General features: G+C 53.7%; 1 protein-coding gene across 1 annotated transcript in view; it reads right to left on the reverse strand.

The window, feature by feature from the left end:
* The window catches only part of COL27A1 (collagen type XXVII alpha 1 chain), a 162,405-nt gene extending 152,924 nt beyond the window's left edge, over positions 1–9,481 (reverse strand). Inside the window, exons 1-2 of the mRNA XM_026457102.1 lie at positions 9,029–9,481; positions 2,612–2,682 (exon numbers count right to left, since the gene is read on the reverse strand). Coding sequence (XP_026312887.1) covers positions 2,612–2,682; positions 9,029–9,090 — 133 coding nt within the window. The 5' untranslated portion in view covers positions 9,091–9,481. The remainder of the gene's footprint in view (positions 1–2,611; positions 2,683–9,028) is intronic.
* Between the last annotated feature and the right edge of the window lie 7,471 nt (positions 9,482–16,952).

A 16,952-nucleotide genomic window follows, 5' to 3' on the forward strand; every position in this document is an offset into this window, starting at 1 on the left:
ATGGATGGATGGATGGATGGATGGATGGATGGATGGATGGATGGATGATGGATAGATAAATGGATGGGTAAATGGATAGGCAGATGAATGGGTGGATGAATGAATAGAAGGACAGTTTCCTGGGGGAAACTGAGAACCTGAGTGCTGGCAGCATGTTATAATGGTTCTATAGCAGACTCTGGAGTCAGAAGGGCAAAATGTAGAGCCTAAGAAGACCAGCAGTGAACCTGGACTCTGAGCCTCGGTTCTCTCCACTGTAAAACAGGGCTGTAAAGAGTGCCTACACCATAGGGTTGTTAGGAGGATGAAATGGTCATCTTCCACATCATCTTCACCCAAGCCCCACATTGAGTAACTCTGCTTGAGTCTCTTACTGACACTTGGACCTCAATTCCCTGCCTATAAGACAAGAGAAACAGACCTTTAGATAGCACAGGTGTTGCAATGTCCTAAGAATTCTATAGCTCTGTGTTGCTGGTTCAGGTTGGCTTGAGTTTAAGACCCTTATTCTTCCTTAGGACCCAAGGGGCTTTCATTTCATTTCAAACTCCTCCTTCCCATCCTTTCTCCCATCTGTCTGCCCTCAGGTTCTAAGCTAAAATAAACTACTGATTAAGGATTCTCTTAGTGGTATCTGTTTTAATCACTGAAACTCTCTTATTATCATGAAATACTATTCACTATTATTCATTATAAACTGGGACTTAGAATGGGAGGAGCCATTTGGTTGGACAAGAGGTAAGGGCAGGAAGCCACCTGGTCCTTCCTCTAGTCCCCACTCAACAACCCCTGGAGGGCTCCTCAGGCCTGCTCACATCCCTCTCCACACATGGAATTTAGGGTCATCCTGCATTCACCCAAAGACAGTCACAACTGGCTGGGCCAGGCAGCACGGGTGAGGTTTCCCCTATCCACTGGGTGGGCTTCTAAGCTGACAGCCAGCCAGTCTCCAGGTGTCCCCCAAAGACCATCTGTAGCTAAAGGGCAAAGTCTCAAACCCTGACACCTGGCAAAGGCGACCAGCACAGAGCTGCCGCGAGTCTCTGACCACTGTGGGCCCCGCAGGGCATAGGAAAGAGTTGTTCTTGCCCGAATTTTTCAGGTAACTAATTAACACCAATAAGAAAAACTAATACTTGTTGAGCACTTACTATATGCCAAGTATTTTACAGGTATGATCTCACTTGATCCTCTCAACAATCTATGGAGCAGGTACTCTTTATTATCCTCACTTTACATAGGGGGCTTGGAAGAGTCAGAGGGAATAACTTGCAGCTCAAATAAGGCACAGCCAAGGTTTGAACCCAGGCCACCTGTCTCCGGGGTCTTTGTGCTTAGCCATGATGTTATTCTGCCTGGGGCCTCCCAGGTTTGTTGGAAAGCAGGGTGGAGACACATCCAGCATCCCATCACCGGTGAAGAGATGGGGGACGGGGGAATAAATTCAGCCCAACGCCAAGATAGAAGGAGCCTGCCAGCTGGCCCCCACAATATCCCTTTATTACATAAACCTGGCTCCACACAGCTCCAGCCTCTTCCCAACCCCCCGCCTCAGTGCCTGACTCAGGACTCTGGACAGCTGTTCACCTACTTTGTGGGGGAAACAGCAAGCTTGGAAAATATGACATTTGCACAAAATGTTGCTGGGCAGCAGAAGTCTCTTCCGGGCACAGCCCTGCCCTCCCAGGGGCCCAATCCCTGCCGAGTGGCCAGGTCAGGCCATAAGGACTCCCGGCGTGCCAGGCTGCCTGCCCCAGCACATGGGCTGGGCATGAAGGCGGGGGAAGGGCGGCTACTTTCAGAGGCATGCGGCTGCTTGACAAACAGATGTGGGAGAGGTTTCAGTTTCCCTGGGCAGATGTGGAGCTAGTCCATCGCCACCCCGGCCCCCTGGACAGCCCCTCAGGCATATGAGGGAAAAGCAGGATCTCACGGGAAGGGGAAGATGGGATCCCAGGCTTGGGCCATGACAGTTAATGCTTAATGCTTTGTTTTTTTTAAGCAGTTCTTACAGCACTCATTGGACACACAGGAACAATCAAGGCTTAAAACCGGAGTAACTTACTCAAATTCTGCCCCAGAAACAACACAAGCATCCCCCTTCTGCACTTCTGCACTCTTTCCTACCCCTTTACAAAAACTTCAAATGTGATTTTGTTTTTTTTGAGACGGAGTCTCGCTCTATTGCCAAGCTGGAGTGCAGTGGCGCGATCTGGCTCATAGCAAGCTCCGCCTCTTGGGTTCAAGCGTTTCTCCTGCCTCAGCCTCCCAAGTAGCTGGGACTACAGGCGTGTGTCACCGTGCCCAGCTAATTTTTGTATTTGTAGTAGAGATGGGGTTTCACTATGTTGGCCAGGATGGTCTCGATCTCCTGACCTTGTGATCCACCCACCTTGGCCTCCCAAAGTGCTGGGATTGCAGGCGTGAGCCTGGCCTCAAATGTGATTATTTCAAGCCTAAAGAGAATTTGCCAATTATCATCTCCATTCTGCTGATGGGAAAACTGAGGCACTGAGTCCCAATTACAGGCACCGCTGTCTCCTACCCCTGAGTTCTCAGGCCCTTTCCATTCTCCTTTGTCTCCCCCTGGACAAAGAGAAGACAGAATTACCTTCAGGAGCTCCTTGGGTGGAGGCCAGGTGACAGGCAAACGAGACTAAGATCCAGGAGAAGAGAAACCCCCTAGAGACCAGGAGACACAAGCAGAGGCGGCATCAGCTTCCACCCCCTCACACCCAGATCCGGCTGGGGAAGCCGGGAGTGGACACCAGTCCCAGTCTCACCCTAGTCCTGCCCACAGAAGGCAGGAGGCCAGGTGCAGGCTCTAGGACCCCATCAGAGCAGCAGCCCACTCTTCCTGGCCTCCAGGCACAGCCTCTCAGTGAGGATCTGCTTACATGCACAAACACAGCCTTGCTTTTCACAGATCGATTAGCCAAGGTCAGTGGGCAGGAAGCAGCGCACAGGAAGCCCTGCCCTGGTCATTGGAACATCTAGGGTCCAGCTCAAAATCTGATGCTGACTCACTGGGCAACCAGGGGCCAGCCCCTCCCCTTCTCCGGGCCTCAGTCTCCCCATCTGTACTACAGCCTCATGATCTTGAGACCCTTCCCCAGACCCCAGCCAATGGGCTGCAGAGCCAGGGGTGAAAGGTCAGTGGGAAGACCAGGCTGGTCTGCTTGGAAGACCAATGCCCACACAGGGCAGGAGAGAGGAGACCCCTTAACCAGAACCAGTGTGGGTGAAGGCAGCTCCTGACTTGGCTTTATCCTAATGGAAAGTGGGAGAAAGAAAACAGAGGGGATATAGGGGAGTTATTCAGAGCCAGCTGCAAACCTGGCCCTGTCACTTATCAGCTGTATGAACCTGAATGAGTTGCTCAGCCTCTCTGAGCCTGTCTTGTCTTCTACAACATGGGCTGATGTTCCCTATCTCGCAGGTCAGGAATGAGGATTCAATAAGCTCATGCAAAATACTCCCCTAGATGGTCCCCGCTGTCCCTACACTCTGGGGCCAGGAAGGGTTACAGTTCTGCTCTGTGGCTCTTGCCAAGATGGGCAAAAGCAACGATACAATTTCACCTTCCTGTGGGAGCAGCCACCAGTGACACCTGAAGCCACCTGGGGTATCTGATCCCCAGGCAGGCAGAGGGGAGGGCAGCATGTGGCCAGAGACAGCCGGGGCAAAGGAAGAGAGCTGTGTCAGGTGGGTGGTGAGGGCTAAGGCTGGGACAGACAGGCCCAGGATGCATTTCCAAGAGGAAAGCTAGGATGGTGTGCTTCTGTGGAATCACGTGATCTAGGAAACCTGTTTGCCAGGGTTGATAACTGGAACCCTAGGTTCTTCCCAGACTCCCTGGGGACCTTAGATGACAGCTTCTGTCATTGTGGGCATGGTGAAGACACTGGTGATTACATATCCACAGACATTCCTCCTTCCTGCTTGCTCACATAGGCATGGACTTACAGGATCCTACGTGAATCTGGATAAATCTAAGCTGATCCTGAGAATTTCACTTGCCATGCCAGTGACTGGTTTAGGCATGCATATAAGACCCATATGTGGTCAGTGAGAGGTGAGGGATGCCCGTTAGAGACCCTGAGAAAGCAGAGAAGGTTTTCTTCAAGCCTCCGTATGCTGTTGAGTAAGGACATACTGCTCAGAGCTGCTGCAGTCATTTTGGGCACATGAGGTAACAAGCCCCAAGAGCACGTGAGAATGGCAGAATAGAAAAATAGTGGGTGTCTGAAGACACTGTTGAGATGCTAAATTCACCAACCCTAGTACTGCTCTTCCTTGAGGCCTCTTGATATGGGAATAACTCTCCTTATCGTTTAAACTATTTTGAGTTGGGTCTTCAGTTACTTGCAGCATAACGTAAACCAGCTGAAACAGCACTTGGATGCCAATGATGGTTCCCTGAACGTCTTCTCCAGCTCTGGGCCTTTGCACATGCTACTCCCATCATGTAGACACTACTCCTTTGCCTGGTCAGTTCCTGCACATCCATTAGATCCCAGCATGGGTGTCGCCTCCCGCAGCTCACTGCACATGCCTCACTACAGTGGGTCTCACATGTGTGGTCACTGTCTACTCTCCTATTTCCCTGTCTAGACTAAGTCTCTAAAGGGCAAGGACGCCCGTCTTATTCACTCTTTTTTTTTTCATTTTGTTTCACAATGTTGCCCAGGCTAGACTTGAACTCCGGGGCTCAAGCTTTCCTCCCACCTCAGCCTCCCGAGTAGCTGAGATCACAGGCATGTGCCACCATGCTGGGCTTATTCACTTTTACATTTCCAGCCCCTGGCAGGCACATAGGAAGTGTCCAGTATATTTTTATAAGATGAATTAATATTACCTGGTATTATAGGACTCTGGACTTTAAAAAGTGTCTTCCCAAAGCCTTAATTCCCCTGCTCTGACTTTTTCCAGAATTGCTCCGAAATAATCCTTGGTCCTTCCTCTTCATCCTCTCCAATCTGCTGCCACTGTTGGGGGAATGCCTTTTTCATGGGGCCAGGCCCCCAGCTCACCATGGGCAACGACTAAAGGTCAAAGTGTCAAGCTGCCCTGGGGTTGCCTGGGGAGAAGGGCAGGGCCAACCTTTCTGGCATGACTTGCTCCCTTGAAGCAAATGGCAATAGCATGAGCCCTGGAGAGAAATAAAAGGCAGCTTTGTTTAATTAGACAAATGGAGAATACTGAGGCTCAGGGAAGGCAGGTACTTCCGTCCTGGGCAGCGTCTGGGTTCATAATTCTTCAGTAGTATTTCCCACACCCACCAGAGACATGCTTTCTAGGAAATTGGCCAGATACATTAGGGAAGAGCTGTCCCCTACATCCCAGTCTTGACAATCCAGAAAGCATACCCGTATATCAAAGGCTCTGAGAAATCCTGCAATAAACAAGTTGACTGTACTTTCTGCCATTCAGCAGTTCCCAAATTGAGAACTCATTTTTTCTGTGAATGCCTTCTCAGAAGAGACTACCCCTTGCCTTCCTGTGTTCCTGTAACCCCGCTAATTTCTGTTCCATCTCCTTCCAGTCCCCTCTCTTCCTGGCCCTTGCCTGGCACCTGCCCTCACTCCTTGAGTCCTTCATCGGATTATGTCACATACATACCAAACTTCCTAGGAAGTTAGGAAGTTTCCCAAACTGATAAAGAAAGGCAAGGTGGGGAAGAGAAGGTACAAAAACAATACATGTCCTTCTTGGTCGATTTCCCTGGCTACAGGTATACCAAAGTGACTACTCTGCAGAGAATTAGAGGATAAATCCTTGTAATCCCTGAAAGTCAGGAGAAAGAAGTCTCACAGGAGACATGGAATCAGAATCTTCTCTTCAATTAAGCTTCCTAACACTATGACTTCCAACTTGAGGACGTTAGCCCTGAAGGCCTATTACAAAAGTATTCAGCCTCCATTCATTCTCCCTGACAAATGCAGCTGACCCTCTTGGAAATGGATTCTGTGTGCACTTGACTCATAAACTTGCCAAGTATAGAGCATGTCGGAGTGGGAGAAGGCCATTTAACATCATCTAGGGGTCACATTCTAGTCCTCTCTCTCCCTTCTTTGCAAAGATGGGTAACTGAGGCCCAGAGAGGGAAAGTTATTTGCCCAAAGCCACACAATGCTTCAAGTCTATGACTTAACAGATAATCCTTTTCATTTGACTTGTCTTCTTGGAGCAGACATTGGAGACTTGCGGGGACTTCCTACTTGCCAGAGACCGGAGCCCCAGCCTCCACCAGCAGGAACAGAGATGCAACCCAGGGAGCCAACGAGTCATCTAAGTCAGCTCCAGGCCTGGAAAGTTGGCTCTCAGAGGGAGGCCCTGCCGATTCTTTTGCTCCCGTTCCAATCCTGTTTAGGCTACTGCTAATCATGTTTAGTGCCTGTGCTGCCTCAGGGCTTTGCTCTTCCAGACTTCTGTTTTCACCACTTGCCTTGTGGGCCTTGACTCTGCGAACCTAGGGCTCCAGAATGTCGGGAAGACCAGAGCACAGAGGCCAGGGTGGCCAGGAGGCAGCCGAAATGGGAGCTGCGAGGAAACATCGCACGGAAACATCATCTGGCCACAGAGCCCTCCAAGCAGGAAACCCAGGTGCTCCTATGCCCTGCAAAAGGCCCTCTGCCAGTGCACCAAATGGGGCTACTCCTGGGTAACTACACTGCCAGAACCGGCAGCCTGCTTGGATAGTTTTCTTCCATCCTTATTACCTGGAAACCCACAGGATCTTGGAAACCCACACGATCTTGGAAACCCACACCAGCTTCAACTGTCACTGAGGGCTCTGAGCTGAGACCCAGGCCACAGAAACGCACAGGGAAAGTGGCCCTATGGACACTAGGCTTGGCTGTTCACACATGGGGTAAAAGCTGAAAAGGGAGCTAACTGGAACTACAGCGCAGCAAGTCGGATGGACCTGTGCCACCTGCCTCCATGGACTGGCCAGACCCCCTGTGCGCAGACGGCTATGCCTGGGCTTTCTTCACAGCTTCCACGTCCTCCATGGGAACACAGACAGGTCATCATCTGGACAGGATACAGCCCAGAACTTTCCCATTGACTCACACACCCATTCAACACGAAGGGAATAATACAAATACCAGCTGCTGTTTATTGAACACTTATTACATGCCAGGCCCTGTTCTAAGCCCTTTACAAGCATGGTCCTGTTCATCTTCACAAAACCCAGCCAGCTGGGAACAAGGTGCCAGTTTTGTGGAAGAGAAGAACAAGCAGCAGAGTGGCTCACCCAAGCTCGTGTAGCAGAGTTAGGATTCAAACTTGAGCCTGCCTGATGGCAAGCCTCGTGGCCCTCCTGTGGTGCCACCTGCCTCCCACGAACATGATTCCGTGTCTCACTGCTGTCCCCTACCACCAGTGGATATGGTACTCTGCATAGCCAAGCCAGGCAGGTGGGTGTCAAGAGGGTCCCTGGACTGAGATGGAGGAGAGAAAATGCCAACAAAGAACAGGGGGAGTGTGCTCAGAAAGGGACAGAGACCACCAGGAGGCTGCTGGCTGCTGGGGCTCCGCAGGGCCGGTGGAGGCACAGGAGAGGGAGAATTTTCTGAGTACGGGGAGGAAACAGAAAGAAGCAGAGGCCAGGGATGCGTCCACAGACAGGACATGGAGTTTGGTCCAGCCGGAAGGGTCCAGGGGCAGAGGCATGCTGGAAAGCAGAGGCATGATGGAGCCAGAGGGCACATGATGGAGGATGACATGATGGCAAGGGAGGCAGGCAGGCAGGCAGGAGAAGGCAGAGACTGGGCCTCTGAGCAGTGTGGCAGCCCACTTGCCCAAAGCTGGAGCCCCACCATGGGGTGCTCGCCTGGCACCACTTTTCAGCCCAACTGCTGGCATCTACCCTGGCGCAGGGTCTTCTGGAGAAAATGAGTCAGCAGCGTGCTCATTGGTGCCGTGTGTGTGTGTGTGTGTGTGTGTGTGTGTGTGTGTTGCGGTGAGGGGGTGCGGGGCTGGGGAATCACAACCAGCCAGCTTTTTCCAAGACATGGGGAAGACAGGAGGGGGTGTCATCCCGGCGGATTCCAGCTCAGAGGGGGCAGGGCCCAGCTACAGCCCTGACAGCCTCTGGGGAGTGTCCTGGTGTCCTGGGGGCAGGATGGAAAGAGAGGAGCGCCGTCCACAGGCCCCGAGGGACTGCTTGCATGCTGCTGGCTCCCACACACACCCACACGCTGCGCCGGCTCTAGCACAGGCTCACTCTGTCTTACAAATCCTACTCCACACGCTGGGAATCCCAGTCTCTGGGCCCCAGCTCCGCGCAGCCGCTCCTGGGAGAGTCCCTGCCCCTCTCCGGCCCTGTCTCCCCATCTGTACACTGAGAGGTTCCGCACAGTGATCGCCCAGGGCCCTTTCTGCTCTGACATGCTGGCTCTCACTTTTTCTCGCTTACACACGTGAAAGGGACAGGAACCGAGAAGCAGGAAACAGACACACAGACTCAGGCCGACTCACACATACACGCGGAGATTTCCAGAAACGCGGGGACGTGCAGAGCCACACAGACACGGAGACAGGAGCAGAACCCGAGACCTGGTGACCTAGAAACTTGCGGACAATTTCACAAGAACAGATAGAAACGGAGACGTACAGGCTTGGGACCTGCAGACACCGAGACACCGGAACACACCGAGACGGCCCCAAACGGAGACCCTCCCTCCTCCCCCAGGCATCCAAAAAGCCCCCCTCCGCACCCCGCCGGCCGCTCCAGGCGCCACCACCCACCCCCACCCCCGACCCCCGGGCTGGCTCTGCCCCCGCCCCAACGGGATCGGGCAGCCGGGCCAGGCGCGTCAGGGCGGGCAGCGCTCGCCAACTCTCGCCCGGCCGAGGGCGCAGCCCCTATTAACCCTTGGCGTCCCGCCTCGCGGGGGCGCAGGAAGGGACAGGAAGCTTACGTTCCGCTGGAAGCGACCGCGTGGCGGGGAACCCCGGCCCTCCCCGAGATTGGAGCAGCAGGAAGCTGGGGAAGGGGCGTCCCCGAGCTTGTACTCACCCCCCGTGCGCCGCCGCCGCCGTCGCTGTGCCTCGGGCCCCCCGCGCCGATCCCGCTCCCATGGCAGGCCCCTACTTCATGCTCCCGAACCCGGGGGGCAAGTGTGGGCGCGCCCCATGGGGCCGCCAGCCCCCCGCCCCGCCGCGCCAGGCCGGCTCAGAGCGCGCGGCCCCCGCGCCCCCAGCGCAGCCCCGCGCCCAGGGGCGCCCGAGCAGGCAGGCAGCGCGGCTGGGGCCCTGCGGGCGCCCGCGCCAGGCCCATGGTCCCAGGAGTCCGGGCGCCGCGCTCGCCCCTGCCTCGCTCCTTTTCTGCTTCCACCAAAAAGGAAGAAGAAGCAAGAAAAAGAGAGAGAGAGATGATCAAACTTTTGGAGGCGGGCTGCTGGCGGTCCCCGGAGGCAGAGCAAGGCCGGGTGAGGGCGCGCGGAGGGCGGTGGAAGCTGCCTCCCCGCCGGCCTGGGGGAGGAGAGGAAAAGGAAGGATTTGGGGGAAATGAAGGCGATTTAAAGTCTCGGCCCGCGGTGTCTCTCCACCTTCCCTCCTCCCCGCGCCGGGCCGCCCTCTGCTGCCCCCTGCTGCCCCCTGCCGGCAGCAGCCAAGGATACAGCCTTAGCTTGCCCACTACAGCCCCGCTGGGACACCCGCCCCCCTCCCCCTTCTATAGATGGGGAAACAGATTCACAGAGAGGCAGGGGTTGCCCAGGGCTTCACGGTGATTTGATCACCGTTCTGAGATTAGGAACTTCTGACTGGTGAGGCTGGGGGTCCTCCAATGGGGGATTGGGGTAGAGGGAGAAGGGCCAAATTCTACTCCTGGAAGAAACCCACAGTTTCAGGGACAGAGCTAGGACCAGGACTTGGTGTCCAGACTCCCACGACAACCAGTATCCTGACCTCCACCGCCCACCAAAAGTTTGCGCTTCCGGACTCGGAGTGCCCTGGAGAACACACAGAGTGGGCTTGTTAAAGGTTTGCCACCCTCTCTCTAACCGCACCCCCGCACCCTCACGCACCTCCCCAGAATCGACAAAAACTCCCTGGGATCCCATACTGGAGCTAAGAGCTGCACACCTTGGTCCCCGGGCAAATTCTCATACCCACAACCCCAGTCCGGCCCTGGGACCACAGCTCCCTCCGCCTCTACCTCCTCTTGCCACTCGTTCACGGGCAAAGTTACACTTATACGCCGGTGCACACACACACTTCCACACGTATCCACGCTTTCCCCAAACTCAGACACACGCTCACACCCGGTCACATGCAGGGACAGCCACGCACCCTTCCTAAGTTCACACGAAATGCATCCTCAGGTATCTGGGCTCAGGCGCACGCTGATACTCTACACTCGCAGACACATGCACATAGATGCTTACACAGGCACAAACGCACACCATCCTGGCCATATCGTCCCCACACGTGTACACACCCCAGGTGCACACACGCGCGCACACCCTCACTTGCACACAGATCTCCGAGAGTGCCTATCGCACACGTGCACACACGCATTTACTCCTCACGCGTGTACCCACTTCCCCATACGCGCACACCTTTACGCGCGCACACACACAGGCACAGAACACTTCCCAGCGCTCCAGGAGCCCCCAAGCACTTACTGGGTTCCTAAGTGCGAGGCTGGCCGGTCGGTCCTTCCTCCGGCGCCTAACGGCATTTGTATTCATGGGTCCCCGCAGCCGTGGGCGCGGGGGCGGGGGGGCGAGGTCCCCTTCCCTAAACGCGGCGCGGGCGCGCGGAGCGCAGCGGTACCGGGAGGGGCATGGGCGCGCGGGACTGCGCCGCCGGCCCGGTCCGTCTGCGCTCGAACTTTGGCCGCTCTGCGTCCACGGGCTCCAGCGCGGGCTCCGAGAGCTGGGGGCGGCTCATAGGTGCTGGGGCCGCGGCGCCGGCCGGGCCTTTTGAAGTCTCCGCTGGGGGCGGGGAGGGGGCGCTGAAGGCGGCCTTTTAAACCCTGGCTACAAGCGGGCTTGGTCGAGCAAGGTGTCTGGTTTCAACAAACTTTAGGAAAAGTCCCAAGCCGAGAGAGGGAAGGTAGGGGGGTGGGGGGAGCTGCATAGCTGTGCGCTGCTTCCTGCAGAGGGCAGAGCACCCATGGCTGCCAGGAGGGAGGCCCGTTGTGGGACTGGGGAACTGGCAGGCTGCTGGCTGGCGCGTGGAACCACCCCCGCCACCCCCACACCCCCAGTGTTGAACCAGAGTTCTTAACTTCCATGTGCCCAAACCCCAGGGAGTGCGAGAACACCCCCAAACTATGCACAAATTGGGCATGTTTGTGCATTCTTCAGGGGAGAGGGGCCATGGACTTTCCTCCGGTTTTCAAAAGTCCACGGCCCCCTAAGGTTGAGAACTCCCTCTCCAATCATAACTGATGTTTTTTTAGTTGCATACTTGGCACCATGCAGACCCTGTCTTTATTTACATTTTAGATATTTTGTTCAATGTGGGGTTTTAAATTAATTTTGATACTTTTAAAAGTATTGCATTAAAATATTATCTTGATACTTAGGGGTTCAGGGGCGCTGCTTTGGGCAATTTACCTCCACTGCTGAGTTTTCTTGGCATCTCCTGGTATGCTGCGTCTCTGCATGTGCCACACCCTAGTCCAGACCCTGACCCACACAGTGCTGGGGTTTAAGGGAGGCCTGCTTTTTTCTCTCCATTTACAACTGGGAAAACTGACATAAACTGGTAGGTGGTGGAGCTGGGATTTGAACCCATGTAACCTAACTCCAAACTTCTGCATCTTGTCACGAGGATCCAAAGCTTAGTCCTTAAGGGGTTCTGTGCAGATTCTCCCCAGCCTCCCCAGCTTCAGATCCGGCCTCCTGAGCTCCAGTCTCTCTGATTCCTGCACCCAGGCTCAGGTAAGCTTGGCTACTTCGATGCTTTCTCCATACTGTTTCCTCCCAGGTTCTCCCTCTGCCCCTTTTCTGCCTGTTCACAACCTCGTTGTTCTTCTAGGTGCAGCCCAGAGCTCATCCGACTCTGATGAGCTGCTCTGCCCTACACCCGGATTGCAGCACATATCACACGGCGCTGTCATTGTCAGATCCATTTCTGTGTCCCCGCACCCAGCCTGACACATGGAGCCTGGGATACGATAGATGCTCAAACCATTGGCAATTTAAATAAGTTATTTGTTTTAACTCCTACAGTATGCAAACCCCTGTACAAGACTCTGGGGGGGGAAAGGGTCTGCCACTGTGAGGGCAGGGACAAAAATTTCCACATGGTCCTGCCTTCCGGTCATGCACGCATTTGTAATGTGGGCAGGAGACATGCACAGCAACTTGGGGTAGGGAAGAGAGTCTGGATGGGAGACATCAGACATCACTATGTCATGAAGAATCCCCTGCAACTGCATAAAGATAAGATAATATAAGGAGAATGTGATAAAGGCCGTAAAAGAGACGTAGATCAATTGAACTGTGAAGCTGATTAAGGGATGGAAAGAAACACAGGAAGGCTCCCAGGAGGAGGTGGTGGCATTTGGATCCTAAAGGACGTGGTGGATAAATGTGCAACCACGGAGGAGAAGGACATCTCCAGTGAAATAATTACAAAAAGGGCAGGAGGATAGAGGTGGATTTCAGGCAGGTTTTGAGGGAGGATTGAGGAGGTGGGGCTCAGTGAGAAACTAGGGAAACTATCCAGTTCTCCCCACCGTATTGTGTGGGTGATGCCAACACAACTCACTGTCCACAAAGCCATTTCCAGGCAATAGGCTGCAGTTCCTGAAGGGTCAGGCAGGCAGCAGGTCAGTGGCTAAGCACCAAGGCCTTTCCACATTTCACTCACAAATCTGAATAGGCAAGGCTTAGTGCCAGGGAACACTGCCTGCTTCACCCAGGGCAGCCCAAAAGACCGTGAGAATGCCGTGAGAACCCAAAATGATTGAGGGCATCCCCTCTCAGAGCCTCACTCTGCCCATCTGTAAAATAGGTGCATCAAACATGATGATCTGTGTGGGCCCTTTGAGCTTGGAGGCATGAGACTGTTATTCAACAAGAAATCCAATTCTGTATGTGAATATTGAGGGCTAATTGCATTTTGCTAGGTGGGGAGGGAAATGAGGCTCAAGGCCTTCCAGGAGCTCATGGGCAGCTGGGAAGAGGAGGCATGGACACTGGGGAGAATTCCAAGGAAGGGGCTTGTATCCTGCCTCTGCTGTCTCCCCACACCCAGTCTTCCTGCCAGGCAGGTTCCTGGCACAGAGCCAGTGACTGGGCATGAACAGTTCTGATGGACGTTGAATCTGGAAGACACCAAGCCATTACACACCCTGCAAAGGGGACAGGGCACTCAACAAACAGCCCTAAGGGGCCCATCTCTATGGGGCAGAAGCCAGTAAGCCTGGGAACCAGGTGGACAGGGGCTGCCAGGCCTCTGTAGATGCCTCAGGATGGGAATTCCTGGCCTGGTGGGGACTTTCAGGAACTAGACAGTTTGCTCCCGGCTCAAGGAGCTCAGCCATGGACCCATCGGTCTCTGGGGCACATCTGCCTTAGGAGAAGCTGTTGGTTGCAATAACTTTAATGGTGGGCACAGAGTAGATGCTCAGGAAATGTTTATGAATGAACCACTCTAGATGAAGTCTTTTTTTTTTTTTTTGGTAGAGTCAGGGTCTCACTTTGTTGCCCAGGCTGGTCTTGAACTCCTGGGCTCAAGCGATCCTCCAGCCTCAGCCTCCCAAAGTGCTGGGATTACAGGCACGAGCCACCGCACCTGGCCCTACAGGAAGTCTTAACCTGCAGGACAGAGGTTGCATACTGCCCCAAGTATCAATCCACATCCATTCAACCATCAAGCTGCTTCTGAAGACCCACTGTGCACCAGGCTGAGTTTTCTGCTCTAGAAGTGCTATGGTCTGAGGAAGGAGGCCAGCAAAGAGAAAGACAGACAAAAAAAATGCAGGTCAGGAAGTCCTGCCTCAAATCAAGCCTGTTTAAGTCATACTGCAGAGCTTGGAGGAGAACTAGGGTCCTCCCACTAGGAGAAGAACTAGAGTCCTCCAGTCTTTCCGATACCCTGCACTGCTGTGGGCATACAAGGCTGGGTCTTTCTTTCATTTGGGGGCCCCACCCTGCATGTAGCAGAGGATACGCACACAATACATGTCTAACCATGGAGTCATTCTTTTCCTGGTAGGGAGATGCTGTCATGCTTCAGGCCCTGAGCTGGCCACTGGCAAATACAAACTGTGGTCCCTGCTGGATGGGGCTGCCATGTTTAGCTTCTGACAACAACACAAAGCACAATGCCTGGCACACAGAAGTTCTCCACGAGTGCCGAGCGAATGATGGAATGAAGGCCTGAATGAAAACATGAAAGAAAGTAAATTCAGCAGATTAGATCAGGTTAACTCCCCCGGCCACCTCCTTCCTCTCCTCCATGATGACCCTCACCCACCAACAGATATTTGTTGGGTACGTGCAGACCCAATGCATACGGAAGACCCAATTTTAGGTGCTGTAGATAGATATACTGAAGAACATACACACAAAGCACCTGTCTTAACAGAGGAACAGGAAATACACAAATCTTTTCTATGATGTCAGGTTTTCATGAGCGCTATGAAGACCTCTAAGCAGGGAGTGGAGTGGGAGAATGATGAGTGGGGCCATTTTATTTAAATAGGAGCTATTTTATTTAAATATCGCCTTCTCTGAGGAGGTGATGTTTAAGCAGGAAAGAAAGAATGGAGGGAAAGAAATGAGCGAGTGAGTCACGTTCAGCGGAAGAACCAAGGGAAAGCAGGAATGGGTCCCCACTGACTTTTCATTCCTGTAATTCCTTGGTTAAATGTAGACCATACATTCCCTGAGGGCAGGGGCTGCTCTGCCCTGCTCATGGCTGTATTCCTAGCACCCAGGACAAAGCATTTTGGTAAAATGAATTGAACTGAATTCCAGGCTGGAGAGTGAGGCAGATTCTAATAGTGTCTCCCTCACCCACTCCAGGCAATGCGGGCCCATTTCTCTCCCCAGGGCAGGTGGCTGGAGCCAGTGCTGGCTGTCCTCACGGCCCACTGCTCTCTTAGGGCCTGGGCTCTGCCTGCAGGACTACGTCACTCTGGCCTGGTGGCTGCCAAATTTCCAAACACAATCACTCTACCAGAAGGAATAAGGGCAGAGGTCAAAGAAGCTCCCAGGCCACCACTGGGAGGGCAGCACCTTCTAGGCACATGGTCCCACCATCTGGGCCCTTCTGCCTCTTTCCCTCTCTAGCTTTATTTCCCAAGGGCTAGGCCAAGTGGCAAAAGGCTGTGCGATCCAAAGCCCACTTATGGTGGCCAACACCGACCCGGATGTGGGGCCCTGTGAGACATTTCAGACCTGGAAGAACCTAAGGAGCTGCCTAGCCCAAATTCCTGATTTTACAAGTGGGGAAACTGAGTCTCAGAGACAGCATTCATAATTTTCTCAAAGTCACACAAAGTTAATGGCGGGACTGGTGTGAAGAAGCAGGGCCTCCCACCTTTGTGTCTAACCACAGAGGGTCAAACCTGTCTCTCCAACCTTCAGTACAGTTAGTCATTCTTGGAAGAATTAGATCCATTTTCCAGATGTGAGTACTGTGGCAAGTTAAGGTCTCTGGCCTCTGCCTGGTAATGTGTCCGGAACCATTGGCTATACCAGACAAGCCATTAGTGATGAGTTCTGGGTCACCCCCAGCAGCCCAGTGTGGGGATGAAAGCAATAGATGATTTCAGGCCTTGGCTCCTGTGGCCACCTCTGCCTAGAAATGCCCTTCCTGCTCTTCTTCACTGGAGTCCTGTCTCGGTGTTCCCTCCGCTCTGCCATGCCGGCCCCCATCCTGCCTGGTACACCACACACCTATACAACAAGGAGCCCTGCCAGGCTATGGCTGTGTCATGTCCATAGAACCCCTCAGTAAATCTTAGATGGACAAAGGAAAGAAGGGAGGGAAGAACCAGGGAAAGAGGGAGGTAGGGAAGAGAAGCAGAGCTGGGGGCGGGTTGGCCATCATCCAAGGACATCCCTGCAACAGGGGCGGACACTGTTGTTGTGTCCTTGCTAACAGAGTTTCATCTTCATTCAACCTCTTTGTCCTTCAGTGGAGACTGCGTCCCTCCCAAACCCCAAGGGTTGAACCCTATTTGAACAAAGCCCAGCATGGTGGCCTCCTTCCTCTGGCCAGTGAGCGGCTTGGTCACGGACATAAGATATAGTTGGACCACTGAAATATGAGAAGAATTGCATATGCTGGGGCCTTCTGAAAAAGTTTCCCCCACCTTTTCAAGTGGACACAGACCAGTGACATGTCCCTTTATGCCCTTTGGACTTTGTGGGATGAGATTGTACTGTGTGGAGAGGCTGCAGTCATCTTGCCATTATGAGGTGACAAGCCCTAGGTCCATGGCCAACAGACTGAGGGTGGCCAAGAGGAAAGGCAGAAAGAACAGGATCCTGGGTGCAGTAGCTCCCACCTGTAATCCCAGCACTTTGGGGGGCTGAGGCAGGGGGATCACTTGAGGTCAAAAGTTCGATACCAGCCTGGCCAACATGGTGAAACTTCATCTCTACTAAAAATACAAAAATTAGCTGGGTGTGGTGGTGCATGCCTGTAATCCCAGCTATCTGGGAGGCTTAGGCAGGAGAATCGCTTGAACTCAGGAGGCAGAGGTTGCAGTGAGATGAGATTGCGCCATTGCGCTCCAGCCTGGGCAGCAGAGTGAAACTCCATCTTAAAAAAAAAAAAGCCTGGGAGCGGCGGCTCAAGCCTATAATCCCAGCACTTTGGGAGGCCCAGACGGGCAGATCGCCAGGTCAGGAAATCGAGACCATCCTGGCTAACGCAGTGAAACCCCGTCTCTACTAAAAAGATACAAAAAACTAGCGGGGCGAGGTGGCGGGCGCCTGTATTCCCAGCTACTCGGGAGGCTGAGG

Source organism: Piliocolobus tephrosceles, chromosome 14, assembly GCF_002776525.5.
Source record: "Piliocolobus tephrosceles isolate RC106 chromosome 14, ASM277652v3, whole genome shotgun sequence".
Taxonomy (NCBI): domain Eukaryota; kingdom Metazoa; phylum Chordata; class Mammalia; order Primates; family Cercopithecidae; genus Piliocolobus; species Piliocolobus tephrosceles.